Source organism: Hemibagrus wyckioides, linkage group LG20, assembly GCF_019097595.1.
Source record: "Hemibagrus wyckioides isolate EC202008001 linkage group LG20, SWU_Hwy_1.0, whole genome shotgun sequence".
Lineage (NCBI taxonomy): Eukaryota > Metazoa > Chordata > Actinopteri > Siluriformes > Bagridae > Hemibagrus > Hemibagrus wyckioides.
In genome coordinates, this window is record NC_080729.1 from 131,838 (window position 1) to 156,130 (window position 24,293).

At 41.5% G+C, this 24,293-nt stretch overlaps 2 protein-coding genes and 1 long non-coding RNA gene across 4 annotated transcripts in view; 1 reads left to right on the forward strand and 2 right to left on the reverse strand.

Annotated features, from left to right (window-relative positions):
- The window catches only part of rhbdl2 (rhomboid, veinlet-like 2 (Drosophila)), a 25,275-nt gene extending 12,747 nt beyond the window's left edge, over positions 1-12,528 (reverse strand). Inside the window, exons 1-6 of one of the 2 annotated variants that reach the window (XM_058418552.1) lie at positions 12,190-12,528; positions 11,427-11,668; positions 9,950-10,098; positions 9,742-9,854; positions 9,448-9,548; positions 9,181-9,241 (exon numbers count right to left, since the gene is read on the reverse strand). In XM_058418552.1, coding sequence (XP_058274535.1) covers positions 9,181-9,241; positions 9,448-9,548; positions 9,742-9,854; positions 9,950-10,098; positions 11,427-11,645 — 643 coding nt within the window. In that variant the 5' untranslated portion in view covers positions 11,646-11,668; positions 12,190-12,528. Of the gene's footprint in view, positions 1-9,180; positions 9,242-9,447; positions 9,549-9,741; positions 9,855-9,949; positions 10,099-11,426; positions 11,673-12,189 lie in introns of both variants that reach the window. The other variant, XM_058418551.1, reaches the window with a different exon arrangement.
- Positions 12,448-19,039, forward strand: LOC131370937 (uncharacterized). Its single transcript, XR_009207478.1, has 3 exons — positions 12,448-12,580; positions 12,910-12,989; positions 18,917-19,039. It is a non-coding gene; the product is annotated as an uncharacterized LOC131370937 (long non-coding RNA).
- akirin1 (akirin 1) lies at positions 18,108-24,064 on the reverse strand. Its single transcript, XM_058418553.1, has 5 exons — positions 23,685-24,064; positions 19,203-19,328; positions 18,960-19,094; positions 18,693-18,764; positions 18,108-18,497 (listed from the first exon to the last, which is right to left on the reverse strand). The coding sequence occupies exons 1-5, from the start codon at positions 23,887-23,889 to the stop codon at positions 18,487-18,489; spliced, it is 549 nt and encodes a 182-aa protein (XP_058274536.1). The 5' UTR covers positions 23,890-24,064; the 3' UTR covers positions 18,108-18,486.
- Between the last annotated feature and the right edge of the window lie 229 nt (positions 24,065-24,293).

Below are 24,293 nucleotides of genomic sequence, written 5' to 3' on the forward strand. Positions count from 1 at the left end.
AAACACACACAGTAACATACACACACACTAACAAACACACACAGTAACAAACACACACAGTAACATACACACACAGTAACATACACACACACTAACAAACACACACAGTAACATACACACACACTAACAAACACACACACTAACAAACACACACAGTAACATACACACACAGTAACAAACACACACAGTAACAAACACACACAGTAACAAACACACAGTAACATACACACACACTAACACACACACTAAGAAACACTAACATACACACACAGTAACATACACACACACTAACAAACACACACAGTAACATACACACACACTAACAAACACACAGTAACAAACACACACAGTAACAAACACACACAGTAACATACACACACACTAACAAACACACACAGTAACATACACACACACTAACAAACACACACACTAACAAACACACACAGTAACAAACACACACAGTAACAAACACACACAGTAACAAACACACAGTAACATACACACACACTAACAAACACACACAGTAAGAAACACTAACATACACACACACTAACAAACACACACTAACAAACACACACAGTAACATACACACACACTAACAAACACACACAGTAACATACACACACAGTAACAAACACACACAGTAACAAACACACACAGTAACAAACACACACAGTAACAAACACACACAGTAACAAACACACAGTAACATACACACACAGTAACAAACACACACAGTAACAAACACACAGTAACATACACACACACTAACAAACACACACACTAAGAAACACTAACATACACACACAGTAACATACACACACAGTAACAAACACACACAGTAACAAACACACACAGTAACAAACACACACAGTAACAAACACACACAGTAACATACACACACTAACAAACACACACAGTAACACACACACACTAACAAACACACACACTAACAAACACACACACTAACAAACACACACACTAACAAACACACACAATAACAAACACACAGTAACATACACACACACTAACAAACACACACACTAAGAAACACTAACATACACACACAGTAACATACACACACAGTAACAAACACACACTAACAAACACACTAACAAACACACACCCTGTAACATACACCCACTAACATTCACACACACACTAACAAGCACATACACTAAAAAACACACTGTAACACACACTAACAAACACACACAGTAACAAACACACACAGTAACAAACACACACAGTAACAAACACACACAGTAACATACACACACACTAACAAACACACACTAACAAACACACACAGTAACATACACACACACTAACAAACACACACAGTAACAAACACACACAGTAACAAACACACACAGTAACAAACACACACACTAACAAACACACACACTAACAAACACACACACTAACAAACACACACACTAAGAAACACTAACATACACACACAGTAACATACACACACAGTAACAAACACACTAACAAACACACTAACAAACACACACCCTGTAACATACACCCACTAACATTCACACACACACTAACAAGCACATACACTAAAAAACACACTAACACACACTAACAAACACACACACTAACAAACACACACACTAACACACACACGGTAACTAACACACACAGTAACAAACACACACAGTAACAAACACACACAGTAACAAACACACACAGTAACAAACACACACACAGTAACAAACACACACTAACAAACACACACACTAACACAGTATGTTACACACACACTAACACACACTAAGAAGCACATACACTAAAAACACACTGTAACACACACTAACAAACACACAGTAACAAACACACACGGTAACTAACACACACAGTAACAAACACACACAGTAACAAACACACACGGTAACAAACACACGGTAACAAACACACACGGTAACAAACACACACGGTAACAAACACACACGGTAACAAACACACACGGTAACTAACACACACGGTAACAAACACACACGGTAACAAACACACACGGTAACAAACACACACGGTAACAAACACACAGTAACAAACACACACGGTAACTAACACACACGGTAACAAACACACACGGTAACAAACACACACGGTAACAAACACACACGGTAACAAACACACAAGGTAACAAACTCACACGGTAACAAACACACACGGTAACAAACACACACGGTAACAAACACACACGGTAACAAACACACAGTAACAAACACACACGGTAACTAACACACACAGTAACAAACACACACGGTAACAAACACACAGTAACAAACACACACGGTAACAAACACACACGGTAACAAACACACACGGTAACAAACACACACGGTAACTAACACACACGGTAACAAACACACACGGTAACAAACACACACGGTAACAAACACACAGTAACAAACACACACGGTAACTAACACACACAGTAACAAACACACACGGTAACAAACACACACGGTAACAAACACACACGGTAACAAACACACACGGTAACAAACACACACAGTAACAAACACACACAGTAACAAACACACACGGTAACAAACACACAGTAACAAACACACTGTAAAACTCACAGTAACAAACACACACACTAACAAACATACACACTAACAAACACACACACTAAAACACACACTGTAACAAACACACACTGTAACAAACACACACATTAACAAACACACACATTAACAAACACACACACTAACAAACACACAAACAGTAACAAACGCACACACACTAACACACTAACACAGTATGTTACACACACAGTAACAAACACACACAGTAACAAACACACACACTACAACAAATGCACACACACTAACACACACACACTAACACACACACACACTAACAAACACACACACTAACAAACACACACACTAACAAAGACACACACTAACAAAGACACACACTAACAAACACAGTAACAAACACACACAGTAACAAACACACACAGTAACAAACACACACAGTAACAAACACACTGTAACATACACACACACACACTAACAAACACACACACTAACATTCACACACTAACATTCACACACACTAACATTCACACACACTAACATTCACACACTAACATTCACACACTAACAAGCACATACACTAAAACACACACTGTAACACTGTAACACACACTAACAAACACACACAGTAACATACACACACACTAACAAACACACACAGTAACAAACACACAGTAACAAACACACACAGTAACAAACACACACACTAACATACACACACACTAAGAAACAAACACAGTAACAAACACACACAGTAACAAACACACACACTGTAACAAACACACACACAGTAAAACACACACACTAACAAACACACACACTAACAAACACACAAACAGTAACAAACGCACACACACTAACACAGTATGTTACACACACAGTAACAAACACACACAGTAACAAACACACACTAACACAGTATGTTACACACAGTAACAAACACACACAGTAACATACACACACACTAACAAACACACACAGTAACAAACACACAGAGTAACTAACACACACAGTAACTAACACACACAGTAACTAACACACACACTAACAAACACACACACTAACAAACACACACAGTAACTAACACACACAGTAACTAACACACACAGTAACTAACACACACAGTAACTAACACACACACTAAAAAACACACAGTAACATACACACACAGTAACATACACACACAGTAACATACACACACAGTAACACACACACAGTAACACACACACAGTAACACACACACAGTAACACACACACAGTAACACACACACACACTAACAAACACACACACTAAAAAACACACTAACATACACACAGTAACATACACACACAATAACAAACACAAACATACACACACACTAACAAACACACTAACAAACACACTAACAAACACACACCCTGTAACATACACCCACTAACATTCACACACACACTAACAAGCACATACACTAAAAAACACACTGTAACACAAACTAACAAACACACACAGTAACAAACACACACAGTAACTAACACACACAGTAACAAACACACACAGTAACAAACACACACAGTAACAAACACACACAGTAACAAACACACTAACACTAACACACACAGTAACAAACACACACAGTAACAAATACACACACTAACAAACACACACACTAACAAACACACACAGTAACAAGCACACACTAACACACACACACACAGTAACAAGCACACACACTAACACACACACACACAGTAACAAGCACACACACTAACACACACACACAGTAACAAACACACACAGTAACATACACACACAGTAACTAACACACACAGTAACAAACACACACGGTAACAAACACACAAGGTAACAAACACACACAGTAACAAACACACACAGTAACAAACACACACAGTAACAAACACACACAGTAACAAACACACACAGTAACATACACACACACTAACAAACACACACACTAAGAAACACTAACATACACACACAGTAACATACACACACACTAACAAACACACACAGTAACATACACACACACTAACAAACACACAGTAACAAACACACACAGTAACAAACACACACAGTAACAAACACACACAGTAACAAACACACAGTAACATACACACACACTAACAAACACACACACTAAGAAACACTAACATACACACACAGTAACAAACACACACAGTAACAAACACACACAGTAACATACACACACACTAACAAACACACACTAACAAACACACACAGTAACATACACACACACTAACAAACACACACACTAACAAACACACACACTAACAAACACACACACTAACAAACACACAGTAACATACACACACACTAACAAACACACACACTAAGAAACACTAACATACACACACAGTAACATACACACACAGTAACAAACACACACTAACAAACACACTAACAAACACACACCCTGTAACATACACCCACTAACATTCACACACACACTAACAAGCACATACACTAAAAAACACACTGTAACACACACTAACAAACACACACAGTAACAAACACACACACTAACAAACACACACACTAACATACACACACACTAACATACACACACACTAACATACACACACACTAACAAACACACACTAACAAACACACACAGTAACATACACACACACTAACAAACACACACACTAACAAACACACACACTAACAAACACACACAGTAACATACACACACACTAACAAACACACACTAACAAACACACACAGTAACACACACACACTAACAAACACACACACTAACAAACACACACACTAACATACACACACACTAAAAAACACACACTAACAAACACACACAGTAACATACACACACACTAACAAACACACACACTAACAAACACACACAGTAACATACACACACACTAACAAACACACACTAACAAACACACACAGTAACATACACACACACTAACAAACACACACACTAACAAACACACACAGTAACAAACACACAGTAACATACACACACACTAACAAACACACACACTAAGAAACACTAACATACACACACAGTAACATACACACACAGTAACATACACACACAGTAACATACACACACAGTAACAAACACACACTAACAAACACACTAACAAACACACACCCTGTAACATACACCCACTAACATTCACACACACACTAACAAGCACATACACTAAAAAACACACTGTAACACACACTAACAAACACACACAGTAACAAACACACACGGTAACTAACACACACAGTAACAAACACACACAGTAACAAACACACGGTAACTAACACACACAGTAACAAACACACACAGTAACAAACACACGGTAACTAACACACGGTAACAAACACACACAGTAACAAACACACACAGTAACAAACACACACAGTAACAAACACACACAGTAACAAACACACACGGTAACAAACACACACGGTAACAAACACACACGGTAACAAACACACACGGTAACAAACACACACGGTAACAAACACACACGGTAACAAACACACAGTAACAAACACACACGGTAACAAACACACACAGTAACAAACACACAGTAACAAACACACACGGTAACTAACACACACAGTAACAAACACACACAGTAACAAACACACACAGTAACAAACACACACGGTAACAAACACACACGGTAACAAACACACACGGTAACAAACACACACGGTAACAAACACACACGGTAACTAACACACACAGTAACAAACACACACAGTAACAAACACACACGGTAACAAACACACACGGTAACAAACACACAGTAACTAACACACACAGTAACAAACACACACAGTAACAAACACACAGTAACAAACACACACGGTAACTAACACACACAGTAACAAACACACACAGTAACAAACACACTGTAACACTAACACACACAGTAACAAACACACACACTAACAAACATACACACTAACAAACACACACACTAAAACACACACTGTAACAAACACACACATTAACAAACACACACATTAACAAACACACACTAACAAACACACACTAACAAACACACACTAACAAACACACACTAACAAACACACACTAACAAACACACACACACAGAGTAACAAACACACACACACACACACAGTAACACACACACACAGTAACAAATACACACAGTAACACACACACACACACAGTGTAACAAACACACACAGTAACAAACACACACACTACAACAAATGCACACACACTAACACACACACACTAACACACACACACTAACAAACACACACACTAACAAACACAGTAACAAATACACACAGTAACAAACACACACTGTAACAAACACACACACACTAACAAACACACACACTAACAAACACACTAACATACACACACACACTAACATTCACACACACTAACATTCACACACTAACAAGCACATACACTAAAAAACACACTGTAACACTGTAACACACACTAACAAACACACACAGTAACATACACACACAGTAACATACACACACACTAACAAACACACACAGTAACATACACACACACTAACAAACACACACACTAACAAACACACACAGTAACATACACACACACTAACAAACACACACAGTAACATACACACACACTAACAAACACACAGTAACAAACACACACAGTAACAAACACACACAGTAACATACACACACACTAACAAACACACACAGTAACATACACACACACTAACAAACACACACTAACAAACACACACAGTAACATACACACACACTAACAAACACACACACTAACAAACACACACAGTAACAAACACACACAGTAACAAACACACACAGTAACAAACACACACAGTAACATACACACACACTAACAAACACACACACTAAGAAACACTAACATACACACACAGTAACATACACACACAGTAACAAACACACACTAACAAACACACTAACAAACACACACCCTGTAACATACACCCACTAACATTCACACACACACTAACAAGCACATACACTAAAAAACACACTGTAACACACACTAACAAACACACACACTAACAAACACACACGGTAACTAACACACACGGTAACTAACACACACGGTAACTAACACACACAGTAACAAACACACGGTAACAAACACACACAGTAACAAACACACAAGGTAACAAACACACACAGTAACAAACACACACAGTAACAAACACACACGGTAACTAACACACACGGTAACTAACACACACAGTAACAAACACACACGGTAACAAACACACACAGTATCTAACACACACAGTAACAACACACACAGTAACAACACACACTGTAACACACACACAGTAACAAACACACACAGTAACAAACACACACGGTAACAAACACACACGGTAACAAACACACAAGGTAACAAACACACACAGTAACAAACACACACGGTAACAAACACACACAGTAACAAACACACACGGTAACAAACACACACAGTAACAACACACACAGTAACAACACACACAGTAACAACACACACTGTAACACACACACTAACAAACACACACAGTAACAAACACACACAGTAACAAACACACACGGTAACAAACACACACAGTAACAAACACACACGGTAACAAACACACACGGTAACAAACACACACAGTATCTAACACACACAGTAACAACACACACAGTAACAACACACACTGTAACACACACACAGTAACAAACACACACAGTAACAAACACACACGGTAACAAACACACACGGTAACAAACACACAAGGTAACAAACACACACAGTAACAAACACACACGGTAACAAACACACACGGTAACAAACACACACAGTAACAACACACACAGTAACAACACACACAGTAACAACACACACTGTAACACACACACTAACAAACACACACAGTAACAAACACACACGGTAACAAACACACACGGTAACAAACACACACAGTAACAAACACACACGGTAACAAACACACACGGTAACAAACACACACAGTATCTAACACACACAGTAACAACACACACAGTAACAACACACACTGTAACACACACACAGTAACAAACACACACAGTAACAAACACACACGGTAACAAACACACACGGTAACAAACACACAAGGTAACAAACACACAAGGTAACAAACACACACAGTAACAAACACACACGGTAACAAACACACACGGTAACAAACACACACAGTAACAAACACACACGGTAACAAACACACACGGTAACAACACACACAGTAACAACACACACAGTAACAACACACACAGTAACAACACACACTGTAACACACACACTAACAAACACACACAGTAACAAACACACACAGTAACAAACACACACGGTAACAAACACACACGGTAACAAACACACACAGTAACTAACACACACAGTAACAACACACACAGTAACAACACACACAGTAACAACACACACAGTAACAACACACACAGTAACAACACACACTGTAACACACACACAGTAACAAACACACACAGTAACACACACACAGTAACAAACACACACAGTAACACACACACACACAGAGTAACAAACACACACACACACACACAGTAACACACACACACAGTAACACACACCGATGAGGATGATGACGGTGATGCGGAAAATTCCGAGCAGAGGAATCATCTCTCTAAAGTTCTGAAGAAGAGAAAAAACAGGAAGTAAACACAGGAGGGTCAGACTGTGAGGGTCAGACTGTGAGGGTCAGACTGTGAGGGTCAGACTGTGAGGGTCAGACTGTGAGGGTCTCCATCACAGACATTTAGACATTTTACACTTTAACACTTTAAACTGAAAGCTGAAAAAAGAAAAAAAATCATAAATAAGAGCAGTAACAAGCGCACCACCACAGCGTTCATGAAGTAACCTCCAATCAGGGCATAAACTCCTCCTGAAGCTCCGACCAGGGCGCTGTACGGGTCAAAGATAGAGCTCGCTAATGATCCTAGACACACACACACACTCACACACACACACACAAACACACACACACATTTCAGAGCCTGAAGATACAGAGTGCAGAACATCAACACTCACTGTTTGAAACTAAACCAACACTGAGCTGGTGTGTGTGTGTGTGTGTGTGTCTGTGTGTGAGTTCTCTCCCCCAGCACAGAGAGGTTCTACGCCAGTCTGACCTGCGAGAACGCCACCGAGGTACACCATCCCCACCTCAAACCCTTTATGGACCAGTTCTAACGGGATCCCGAGGAGCAGCTGGAGAATCAGGTTCCCGAGGATGTGTTGAACACTGGAGAGGAAAAGAAGAGCAAAAAAACATGAAATCACAGAAATACAACAAAAATAAACACTAATCAGGTAAACGAGAGGAAGGGGTGTGTTTACCCGGCATGGACGAACATGTAGGAGAGGAAACGCCACGCCTCCTCACGCTCATCAGGTTTATACGTTAATGGACTTCTCCAGATTCCTTCATCCAGAGTTATCCACTGCTTCTGAGGCTTCCACACCGCATAATAAATAAACACCGCCAGCTGTCACATGACACAGAGCAGGGTTATTAATGTTTATTACTGTTTATACCATTCACACACACACACACACACACTGATCTCTGACATTCATACAATATTAATCAGTTAAAAATCATTTAAGTCAGTTAAAATGATTTATTTTACTGACGAGAGAGAGATATAGGAGAGAGAGAGAGAGAGAGAGAGAGAGAGAGAGAATGACAGAGAGAGAGAGAGAGAGAGAGAGAGAAGCTTGATATTATAATGTTTATTTCCACAGTGAGGTTAGAGAGGTAACTCGGGGTTAAATCCACACTCAGAGCCACAAACTGCAGTGAGACACAACGCTGCTTCAGTCCTAAAGGAATAAACACTGTGTTGTTTCTCTGCACAGTCAACACTGTTACTGCTGTGTGTGTGTGTGTGTTTTAGTGAGTCTGAAAGCTGTGTGTGTTTTGTGTGTGTGTGTGTGTGTCTAAGTTCCTCATAGAGACACTAAACCCCACCCTAAACCCCTCCACCATAAACCCCACCCTAAACCCCTCCACCTTAAACTCCTTCACCCTAAACCACACCCAAAACCCCACCCTAAACCCCTCCACCCTAAACCACACCCAAAACCCCACCCTAAACCCCTTCATCCTAAACCACACCCAAAACCCCACCCTAAACCCCTTCACCCTAAACCACACCCAAAACCCCACCTTCATGCTTCCTACACACGTGTTGGAAAACACCAAACCGTACTGTACATTTACACACTACAGGACTGTGACACACAATACATAAACACAAACATATATGGGACATTCTGCTCCGTTTATACACAAAGTGGACTTGTGTACATCTGTGCTTTAAGATGGACAATAGCACTGCTCTCATCACCTCATTCCACTCCATGACCCCCGTACTGCTGCTGTCTGCACACTGCACATTATTTTATATTATGTATTTTATATTTTACATTTTATCCTTGTCTTTTCTGTCCTTATTCCTTTTCCTTTCCAAGGGTCAAAGCAAACAGTGGTGTAATCATTTCACTGTCTATCACACTGTACCATTATATATGTGACCAATAAAATTTAGATTTCAGTTTGACCTTAAACCCCTCCACACCACACCACACCACACCACACCCCTCCACACCACACCACACCCCTCCACACCACACCACACCACACCACACCCCTCCACACCACACCACACCCCTCCACACCACACCACACCACACCACACCCCTCCACACCACACCACACCACACCACACCCCTCCACACCACACCCCTCCACACCACACCCCTCCACACTACACCACAGGTGTGTGTATAAACTGTGTAAAGGTTTGTTTACCTCTCCGATGCTGATGAGGATGATGAAGATGGGCGGCGGGCAGCAGTTCGCTCTCTCCAGATAGGTCTCCCGCAGGTCCTCGGGCAGCATCCACCTGGACACTAACCTGTGGAACCTCTCACAGCATCCCGGGTCCTGGCTCTCCTCCTCCTCCTCCACACCCACACTGTCTCTCTCTACAGGAAATGCTTCACTCGCCTCCACGTCCTCACTCGCCATCTCACACCTGAACCTCCAACTGTCTGTCTGTGTGTGTGTGTGTGTGTGTGTGTGTGTGTGTGTGTGTGTGTGTAGGGAAAAGTTTGAACACAAACACACATCCTGTAAACACTCATACAGGAAATGACCAAAGTAACTGCACATTTATCTACACACACACACACACACACACACACACACACACAAATTATATAGCAAATCTTTCACAGAACATGTGCTCAAACACACACAGACACACACAGACACACACACACTTTATACAGCAAATTATTCAATGAACTACACTTTACTCTGTATTCTGTCCAGTGTACAGGAAACAGGAACATAAACACACGGGCGCGCGCACACAGAGTTTTTTTCAGATTATCCTAAAGAATAATAATTAAAGTTCAGTCTGCACATTTCCTCTCTCTGTTCAGTAAAAACTTTGAATCCTGAATAAAGAAAAACTTCCGACTCTAAACTTTAACCCGAAACTGAAACGTGAGAGAAATAAAAACTCCAAAAAATATAAATATTTAAATAATAATAAATATTTACTCACCGACTTTTCTCTCTTTTACTGTAAAAGTTGAGAGACTGTTCTGAGCCGCGATTCGGAGCCCGAGACTGGACACCGCGCTGTGGGTCAAATCTGTGTGTTCTAGTGAGGATCAGACCGCAGGAGTGTGTACAGAGCACACACATACACACACATACACACACATACACACGCACGCACACGCGCGCGCTCGCGAGCGAGGGAAATCTCCGGACTGTGTCTCGGTCCAGATCTCTCTGTAATCAGCTCTTCCTTCCGCTCTCTCTCCAGCTGCAGCTCTCCTCTGTTCCTTCACTTCATCACACTCTCACAGCAAAAAGACACAAGAAACTTCAGCCGCCATTTCCCGCAGGACCACACCTGAGTGACGTCACGAGGCGGAAGCCGTGCACAGGTAGGGCTACAGTGTGTTCAGGAATTTACCTGAGAAATTAATCAGTCTCTCATTCTGTCCAGCTCTCATGTAGAGGATGTGGGAGAATAATAATAAGAACACAAACTTTATCAAGGTTTGGAGATTAATCAGATCATATCAAAACTCCAGAAAGGGAAGTTTTCAGTGTGAACAGTGTGTGTGATTTCTCAGGAAACATCAACAATCTGCTGTAGCTCCTTTATTTATCAGCTTTAATGATGAAATAAATAAAAGACTGGATGGAGAAGAGAAGATACAGCAGCGTGTAAAGTCTTATACATCACTCAGCTTTATTACTGCTGCTACAGACAAGACCAGCTGCAGGAGAACCGGGCTGCAGGAGAACCGAGCTGCAGGAGAACCAGGCTGCAGGGGAACCGAGCTGCAGGTGAATAAAACCGCAGGGGAACTGGGTTGCAGGAGAACTGGGATTTCTATTCTATTCAATTTTATTTGTATAGTGTTTTTAACAATGAACATTGTCTTAAAACAGCTTTACAGAACATAGGAAACAGAAAACACACAAAAAGTCCTAGATGTTTAGACAAAATCATCCCTAGTGAGAAGCCTGAGGCGACTGTGGCAAGAAAAAACCTTAAGAGGAAACAGACTCAAAAGGGAACCCGTCCTCATTTAGGTGAGACCGGAGAGTGTGATTATAAATTATTCTAAACATTGAAGCGTGTGATTATACATGATTATAAACACAGGAGAGTGTGATACAGGTGGAAAGGAATTAGCGTAGTTGCTGTTCATGATATTAGCAGGACTAGATGATAATGTGCATTTGAGCAGATGTACTGGAGCACAAGGTTATGGGAGGAATTATGTGTATGCCAGGATAAAGAGATAAGTCTTTAATCTACATTTAAACTAGGAAGACTAGTCCAAAGTTTTGGAGCTAAATACGAAAACACTCTACCCCCTTTTGTGGACTTTGATATTCTGGGAACTACTAGAAGTCCAGAATTTTGTGATCTTAAAGAGCGTGGTGGATTGTAGCGTGTCAGAAGACTGGAGAGATAGGTGGGAGCTAAACCAATTAGAGCCTTGAACATGACTAGAGCTAATTTATAGTCAATTCTAAGTTTAACAGGTAGCCAGTGCAGGGATGATAATATTGGGGTTATATGATCATATTTTCTTGATCTGGTAAGAACTCTGGCGGCTGCATTCTGGACTAACTGTAGCTTGTTTATTGAAGATGCAGGACAAACACCTAGTAATGCATTACAGTAGTCCAGTCTGGAGGTCATGAATGCATGAACTAGTTTTTCTGCATCAGATACAGATAAAATGTTCCTAAGCTTGGCGATATTTCTAAGATGGAAGAAGTTTTTGTGATATTGGAAATATGATTTTTAAAGGATAAGTTGCTGTCTAATATTACACCCAGGTCTTTCACTGTTGAGCTAGTAGTAACAGTACATCCTTCTAGGTGCAAGCTGAATTGCGAGAGCTACTGGTTTTTGGGCCAATAAGTAATATCTCTGTCTTATCAGAATTTAATAATAGGAAATTATCAGTCATCCAATCTCTAATATCTTTAACACACTCAGTTAGTCTAGACAAATTAGATATTTCATCTGGTTTTGATGAGATATATAACTGGGTATCATCGGGATAACAATGGAAACTAATCCCATGCCTTCTAATGATGTTACCCAATGAGAGTATGTATACTGAGAAAAGCAGAGGTCCTAAAACTGACCCTTGTGGGACCCCGTATTTCACTGGCACTACACTGGACAGTTCTCCATTTAAATCTACAAAGTGGTATGGATCAGACAGGTAGGATCTAAACCATTTTAATGCCTGTCTCTGCATACCTGTGTGATTTTGTAAGCGATCTATGAGAATATCATGATCTATAGTGTGGAATGCAGCACTAAGATCAAGCAGGACTAAAATGGAGATGCAGCCTTGGTCCGAAGCTAAAATCAAGTCATTAGTGATTTTAACTAGTGCAGTTTCTGTGCTATGATGGGGCCTGAAACCTGACTGAAATTCTTCATGGATATTGTTTTCCTGTAGAAAGGAGCATAATTGGGCTGACACCTTTTCTAATATTTTAGATATAAACGGAAGGTTTGAAATCGGTCTGTAATTTGATATTTCATCAGGGTCTAGTTTTGGTTTCTTAAGAAGAGGCTTAATAACTGCTAACTTGAGAGATTTTGGGACATGACCTAGAAATAACGAAGAGTTAATAATATTAAGAAGAGGCTCTCCAGCTGCATGTATCACTCCTTTTAAGTATACTAGTTGGAATTGGATCTAACAAACACGTTGTTGGTTTAGCCGTGGTGATAAGTTTAACTAGCTCTTCCTGTCCTATACTGGTAAAGCATTGTAGCTTTAAATGTGGAGCTGTAGCCTGGTCTGGATCACCGGATGCTGTCAAAGGTTGAACATCCAATATTTTGTTCCTGATACTATCAATTTTTTCAGTGAAGAAATTCATAAAGTCCTCACTACTAAACTGTGCTGAAATACTCCAGAAATTTTCTCCAGAAATCTGATGTTTTGTTAGTCTAGCCACTGTACTGAATAAGAATCTGGGATTGTTCTGGTTTATTTTTATCAGATGGCTCAGATGCTCAGCTCTAGCAGCTTTTAGAGCCTGTCTATAGCTGGACAAACTGTCTTTATATGCAATTCTAAAAACTTCTAATTTAGTTTTTCTCCACTTTCGCTCGAGGTCATGGGTTGCTCTCTTGAGGGCGTGAGTATGACTATTGTACCATGGTGCAGGTGTTTTATCTCTGACCTCTGGGTCGTGGACTAGAAGATCTGGGGTTCAAGCCCCAGCACCGCCAAGTTGCCACTGTTGGGCCCTTGAGCAAGGCTCTTAACCCTCTCTGCTCTGGGGGCGCTGTATTATGGCTGACCCTCAGCTCTGACCCCAACCTCCAAGGAGGAAAAAATGATTTGATCCCCTGCTGATTTTGTACGTTTGCCCACTGACAAAGAAATGACCAGTCTGTAATTTTAATGGTAGGTTTATCTGAACAGTGAGAGACAGAATAACAAAAAAAAAATCCAGAAAAACACATTTCAGAAAAGTTCTACATTGATTTGCATTTTATTGAGTGAAATAAGTATTTGACCCCTTTGCAAAACATGACTTTGTACTTGTACTTGGTGCCAAACCCTTGTTGGCAATCACAGACGTCAGACATTTCTTGTAGTTGGCCACCAGGTTTGCACACATCTCACATCTCAAGGAATTTGGGCCCACTCCTCTTTGCAGATCCTCTCCAAGTCATTAAGGTTTTGTGGCTGACCCTTCAGCTCCCTCCACAGATTTTCTATAGGATTAAGGTCTGGACAGGACCTTAATGTGCTTCTTTTTGAACCACTCCTTTGTTGCCTTGGCCGTGTGTTTTGGGTCATTGTCAGGCTGGAATATCCATCCACGACCCATTTTCAATGCCCTGGCTGAGGGAAGGAGGTTCTCATTCATTTAACGGTACATGGCTCCGTCTATCGTCCCTTAGATGCGGTGCAGTTGTCCTGTCACCTGGGGATGGTCTTCTTGGGGTCATAGGCAGCATTCCTCCTCCTCCAAACACGGCGAGTTGAGTTGATGCCAAAGAGTTGGATTTTGGTCTCATTTGACCACAACACTTTCACCCAGTTCTCCTCTGAATCATTCAGATGTTCACTGGTAAACTTCAGATGGTCCTGTACATGTGCTTTCTTTAGCAGGGGGACCTTGTGGGCGCTACTGGATTTCAGTCTTTCACGGCGTAGTGTGTTACCAATTGTTTTCTTGGTGACTGTGGTCCCAGCTGCCTTGAGATCATTGACAAAATCTTCCAGTGTAATTCTGGGCTGATTCCTCGCCGTTCTCATGATCATTGAAACTCCATGAGGTGAGATCTTGCATGGAGCCCCAGACCGAGGAAGATCGACAGTCCTTTTGTGTTTCTTCCATTTGGGAATAATCGCACCAACTGTTGTCACCTTCTCACCAAGCTGCTTGGCGATGGTCTTGTAGCTCATTCCAGCCTTGTGTAGGTCTACAATCTTGTCCCTGACATCCATGGACAGCTCTTTGGTCTTGGCCATGATGGAGAGTTTGGAATCTGATTGATTGCTTCCTTCTGTGGACAGGTGTCTTTCATACAGTTAACCAGCTGAGATTAAGAGCACTCCCTGAGCGTGCTCCTACTGTAATCTCAGCTCCTTACCTGTATAAAAGACACCTGGGAGCCAGAAATCTTTCGGACTGATAGGGGTCAAATACTTATTTCATTCATTAAAATGCAAATTAATGTAGAACTTTTCTGAAATGCATTTTTCTGGATTTTTTTGTTGTTATTCTGTCTCTCACTGTTCAAATACACCTACCATTAAAATTACAGACTGGTCATTTCTTTGTCAGTGGGCAAACGTACAAAATCAGCAGGGGATCAAATCATTTTTTTCCCTCACTGTATGTGACAAACAAAGGCTTTTCCTTCTTTCTTCTTATTTAGGGGTCTAGTAAGAAGTTGAGACAGATCCGGCAGATTACTAGTTCTACCAAATTGATAACGTGGAGAGACGTGTCTAATATGTTCTACAGGTAGTGTGTACACTAGGAGGTGATGGTCTGTGATATCATCGCTTTGAGGTAGAATGGCTGCATCAGTGACCTCTGTCCCATGTGATATAACTAAATCTAGCATATGATTAAAACGATGAGTCGGTCTAGTGATGTTTTGTTTAACCCCAAAGGAATTTAGTGAAACCAGAGTCCTAAAGCATCATTAGCATGGTCTACATGAATGTTAAAGTCTCCTACAATCAACACTTTGTCAAAATGAATCAATAGGTCTATTATCTATTATCTTTTATCTATTATCTGAGATCATTTCATTAACAAGAAGTGTTTTAGTTCAAGGGATCTAATATTGAGAAGCCCAAACTTTAGAAATAGTTTTTGTTTGGTTATTTGGCCTTTTTCTGGTTTTATGGTGATTACTCAACTTTTAATGAATTTATTCTTTGATCTCACTATTCGGGGAACAGACACAGTTTCTATAAGATGAGTGGTGTGTGCACTTGTATTAGTCTGGTGAGTTGAATCACAGCTATTATAACCAAGATCTGAAGTATGACTTACCAGTTTCCTGGAAATGTACGAGATTTCTTACAAATTCTACATTGCTATTAAACAGTTTGACCACTAGATGGACACACACTAATTATATATATATATATATATATATATACACATATATATATACACACACACACACACAGAAATCACACAAACCCACCCTCACTCACAGACACAATATGTAACAAAGATATGAAGATTTAATTCTAACTATGTTTATTGAGCAGTCTCACACCCCGCTCCTCCTAACCCTGCCGTGTGAAGAACCGTGTCAGGACAGTGGTGTTTATCTCTGATTATTTAATACACAACTTAAAAATTGAAATATGTAAAATTAATAACACACTCTGCATCACAACACACCAGCTGAGAAATAAGGAGGGAGACGGACCTGGGTACGAGAAGACCACTGAACCTTTATTCTTTTCAAAAATCAAAAAAATAAAAGAGTAAGGAAAATAATATCCACATCCCTCAGGTTTGAAACAGGAAGTAGGAGAGTCGAGTGTGTGAGATGTGGCAGATCCCGAAACATTCACTTATTTTAAAAAGAGGGAAGAGAGCGAGTTTTCATCAGAACAGCGTTTATTCACAACTGCTCAGGAGCCGGGCTTCAGGAAGAGAAACGAAAAAGAAGGTTACGTGGAGAAAGAACCCAGATCACCCGAGCTGTCTTTAAAACAAAGAACGAGAGAGATAGAGAGAGAGAGAGAGAGAGAGAGAGAGGATACTGCAGGAACCATGTCATTGGCTTGTAGTCGTCCATATGAGAACTTCAAGATACGTCTGAAACACACACACAGTTTATGACTTAAATAAGAATCCACAGATTTCATTGTAATACAACTACAGAAAAAAATGGATCACTTGTAATTAAATAACTTAAATAAGAGCTAACGAGGTATGTTCATAAAAGAGGAGACATGGTGGGCTGTTAGGGTGGGGACATGTGTGGGGGTGCTGGGGGAGATGTGTACTCACAGCTGGCAGGTCGAGCTCCGTACCGCCTCATGATCTGATCCTGTGTGAATTTCACAAACGACTCGTATTGTTCTGTAATAAAGAGAGAAGAGGATCAGTACACACACACACACACACACACACACACACACACACACAGAGCTGTTCTTGTTAATTTGAGATGTGACCATGACGCCAGCGTGTGATCAGCAGGACACTGGACTCATGCTGATCTTATTTTTCAGAGGTCAGTAAAGCGTGCTGGACCAATGCGTCTCTCTCCTCTACCTGCCAGTTTGGTGTTGAGTATCTGCTCGTACTCCTCGCGGATCTTCTCTTCATGGTCTTTCAGGATGCGCTCACACAGGTAGCTGACCTGCCGCAGGGTAAAGGTGGGCTGGTCCTTCTTCACTGATGCTGCACCTGTGGAGGAGGAGGAGGAGGAGATCAGTGACCAGGTCCCTCAACACCACTACAGTGTTCTGACCACACACAGGGTGTAGAGTTCCACTCCAGCGTGTGTGTTCTGACCTGACGGTGAGCTAGGGTTGGAGCTCTCAGCAGCCACGCCCGTCTCCGTCTGGTTGAACGCTCCCTCCAGCTGCCGTCGCCGTTGGTAACGACTGTACTCCTGCCGGATGTTCTGGAAGATCTGCTCTGTAAACACAGGAGCTAATGTTTAACTCGGAAATATTCTAACATTTCTGTTAAAGGTTTATATTACACACACACTCTACTGAGGTATCGTTTCCATAGTAACCGCTCAGTCACAGGGGTGTGGACAGCGTGCTCTACTGACAATGATAAGATTTTTAAATCAACTACACTTCACACGCACACGATTAACACACACGCACACGATTAACACACACACACACACACGATTAACACACACACACACACGATTAACACACACACACACACACACACGCACACGATTAACACACACACACACACACGATTAACACACACACACACACACGATTAACACACACACACACACACACGATTAACACACACACACACACGATTAACACACACACACACACACACACGCACACGATTAACACACACACACACACACACGATTAACACACACACACACACACACACGCACACGATTAACACACACACACACACACACACACGATTAACACACACACACACACACGATTAACACACACACGCACACGATTAACACACACACGATTAACACACACACACACACACACACACACACACGATTAACACACACACACACACACGATTAACACACACACACACACGATTAACACACACACGCACACGATTAACACACACACACACACACGATTAACACACACACGCACACGATTAACACACACGATTAACACACACGCACACGATTAACACACACACACACACGATTAACACACACACACACTAACACACACGCGCACACGATTAACACACACACACACACACGATTAACACACACGATTAACACACACACACACTAACACACACGCGCACACGATTAACACACACACGCACACGATTAACACACACACACACACACACACGATTAACACACACACGCACACGATTAACACACACACACACGATTAACACACACGCACACGATTAACACACACACGCACACGATTAACACACACACACACACACACACGATTAACACACACACGCACACGATTAACACACACACACACGATTAACACACACACGCACACGATTAACACACACACACACGATTAACACACACACACACGATTAACACACACGCACACGATTAACACACACGCACACGATTAACACACACGCACACGATTAACACACACGCACACGATTAACACACACACGCACACGATTAACACACACACACACACACACACGATTAACACACACACGCACACGATTAACACACACACACACGATTAACACACACGCACACGATTAACACACGCGCACACGATTAACACACACACGCACACGATTAACACACACACACACACGATTAACACACACACACACACACACGATTAACACACGCGCACACGATTAACACACACACACACGATTAACACACACACACGCACACGATTAACACACACACACACTAACACACACGCGCACACGATTAACACACGCGCACACGATTAACACACACACGCACACGATTAACACACACACACACACGATTAACACACACACACACACGATTAACACACACACGCACACGATTAACACACACACGCACACGATTAACACACACGCGCACACGATTAACACACACGCGATTAACACACACACGCACACGATTAACACACACGCACACGATTAACGCACACGATTAACACACGCACACGATTAACACACACACGCACACGATTAACACACACGCACACGATTAACACACACACGCACACGATTAACACACACGCACACGATTAACACACACGATTAACACACACACACTAACACACACGCGCACACGATTAACACACACACACACACGATTAACACACACACGCACACGATTAACACACACACGCACACGATTAACACACACGATTAACACACACACACTCTAACACACACGCGCACACGATTAACACACACACGCACACGATTAACACACACACGCACACGATTAACACGCGCACGCACACGATTAACACGCGCACGCACACGATTAACACGCGCACGCACACGATTAACACGCGCACGCACACGATTAACACGCGCACGCACACGATTAACACGCGCACGCACACGATTAACACACGCACACGATTAACACACACGATTAACACACACACACACGATTAACACACGCACGCACACGATTAACACACGCACGCACACGATTAACACACGCACGCACACGATTAACACACGCACGCACACGATTAACACACGCACGCACACGATTAACACACGCACGCACACGATTAACACACGCACGCACACGATTAACACACGCACACGATTAACACACACGCACACGATTAACACACACGCACACGATTAACACACACGCACACGATTAACACACACACGCACACGATTAACACACACGATTAACACACACACACACGATTAACACACACACGCACACGATTAACACACACACGCACACGATTAACACACACACGCACACGATTAACACACACACGCACACGATTAACACACACACGCACACGATTAACACACACACGCACACGATTAACACACACACGCACACGATTAACACACACACGCACACGATTAACACACACGATTAACACACACGCACACGATTAACACACACGATTAACACACACACGCACACGATTAACACACACACGCACACGATTAACACACACACGCACACGATTAACACACACACGCACACGATTAACACACACACGCACACGATTAACACACACACGCACACGATTAACACACACACGCACACGATTAACACACACACGCACACGATTAACACACACACGCACACGATTAACACACACACGCACACGATTAACACACACGCACACGATTAACGCACACGATTAACACACACACACGATTAACACACACGCACACGATTAACACACACACGCACACGATTAACACACACACGCACACGATTAACACGCGCACGCACACGATTAACACACGCACGCACACGATTAACACACGCACGCACACGATTAACACACACACGCACACGATTAACACACACGCACACGATTAACACACACACGCACACGATTAACACACACACGCACACGATTAACACACACACGCACACGATTAACACACACGCACACGATTAACAGAGTGTATTAAGTGAGTTGAGGAGTTCTGATAAATTCAGAAACATTGCTCAGCTCTGACATCAACACAGTCATATTAACCCTGTGTGTGTGTGTGTGTATTAATTATGTGTTTGTGTGTATTTATCATGTGTGTATTAATTATGTTTGTGTGTATTAAGTGTGTGTGTGTGTGTGTGTGTGTATTACTGAGGTCAGGTCACTGCATCACATCCTTTATAACTACAGATATAATGAAAGTTGTAATAAACACACAATAACTTCACTGAGAGTGATGAAGTGTACTAGAGTTAAATAAATAAATATAAATAATAATCTGTTTTATCATGAGAAAAGAACAATATACAAAAGTACAGAAATATAAACTGAATAGTGATCTACTGACTAATAATAATTACTAAAAAAGAAAACAGACACTTCAGATATTTCTGTACACTTTATTTTGTTAATCTCTTTAAATTAAATAATAAAATTTAATCTATTGATTATATCTGTTGAATAAACACAGTTTCAGTGCAAGTGAGTGTATAATTTTATTCTTTAAGATCTATAATAAATATTTTTATTTTGTAATAAATTCTCCAGTAAACAGAGCTCGTGAGAGTGCGGCTAGGTGTGTTAGCATTGTTAGCATAATTTACCGTCCTGTAATCTAATCTGTACTGAAACACGGCCGCGTTTTAAAGAGCTGCGCGTGCGTGGACTTTCATAAATCTTGGGATCGTTTAAATTGTTTGTTTAAAATTGTCGTGTTGATGTTCGATCGAGGACAAAGCAAACAACAACAACAACAACAGTTAGCATGCCTTAGCTAGGTTGATTAGCGAGACGCTAACGCTTCAGTGATGCTTCAGGCTAATTACACTATAATTACATCAAGCTCCAAATGTAGAGAAATATTTTAAGAGAAATGTGAATGCAGAGATTTATATGGTGTAATGTGGTGTAATAAAGAGTTTCGGTGATGTTCAAAAACAAAACCATAAAGCTAGCTACAAAAAGATAGTTCAATCCCAAACCGAGTCACCCTTCCTACCCTAGTGCCCTAGATAGTGTTTATCACAGCGGCTGCTGTAGTGCACTAAATATCTGACTCAAGTGGATTCGGACTTCGGCCCTACACCGTGGAGCTAAACCTGGACCTGAAGTCTACATAAAGGTCTGATATCAGGCGAATATCTCGACTCCTTACCTGGAGTTAGCCTGTGTTCTCCGCTCAGAGCTTGAGGGGACACCGGGTTCACGGGACTCTCCGTTTGAGGTCTCAGGCTGCACCTCTGCGGGGAAGGAGTAGCGGCGGCTCCGGCTAGCGGGCTGCACCGCCGGCGCTTCGGGGACTGAGGGCCCAAAAGGGCCTCAAACTCCATGGAGCGTTTTAACGTCGCACCGCACGCCATGTTTTCACCAGAGTGGATAAAATCACAGCCGAGTTTTCAGGGCTTTCAAAATCCTAACTGTTCGGTAAAACCTCCGACTTCCGCTCTCTCTCAGCCCGTCTTTCTCTCCGTAAGCTTTCTTTATTAGCTCAGCGGGTAGCTCCCCCTCCCTCTAACGCCGGTTTGGATTAGCCGATCGCCAGCGTCTTACTAAAATGCTTCTGCGTCACGATGCCGGACTGTACCATGTCACTCACATAGGGGTGTACTACTTCCCCTTTAACACGCTTCCTCTCACTACACACGGTTTTGTCTTTATTTTCCAGGCCTTTAATCAGGAGATTCTGCGCTCTGTGTTTTTGTACAAACGGAAAAAAAACACTTTTTAATTTTTTTATCACAAAACGTTTTACTCTCATCCCGTT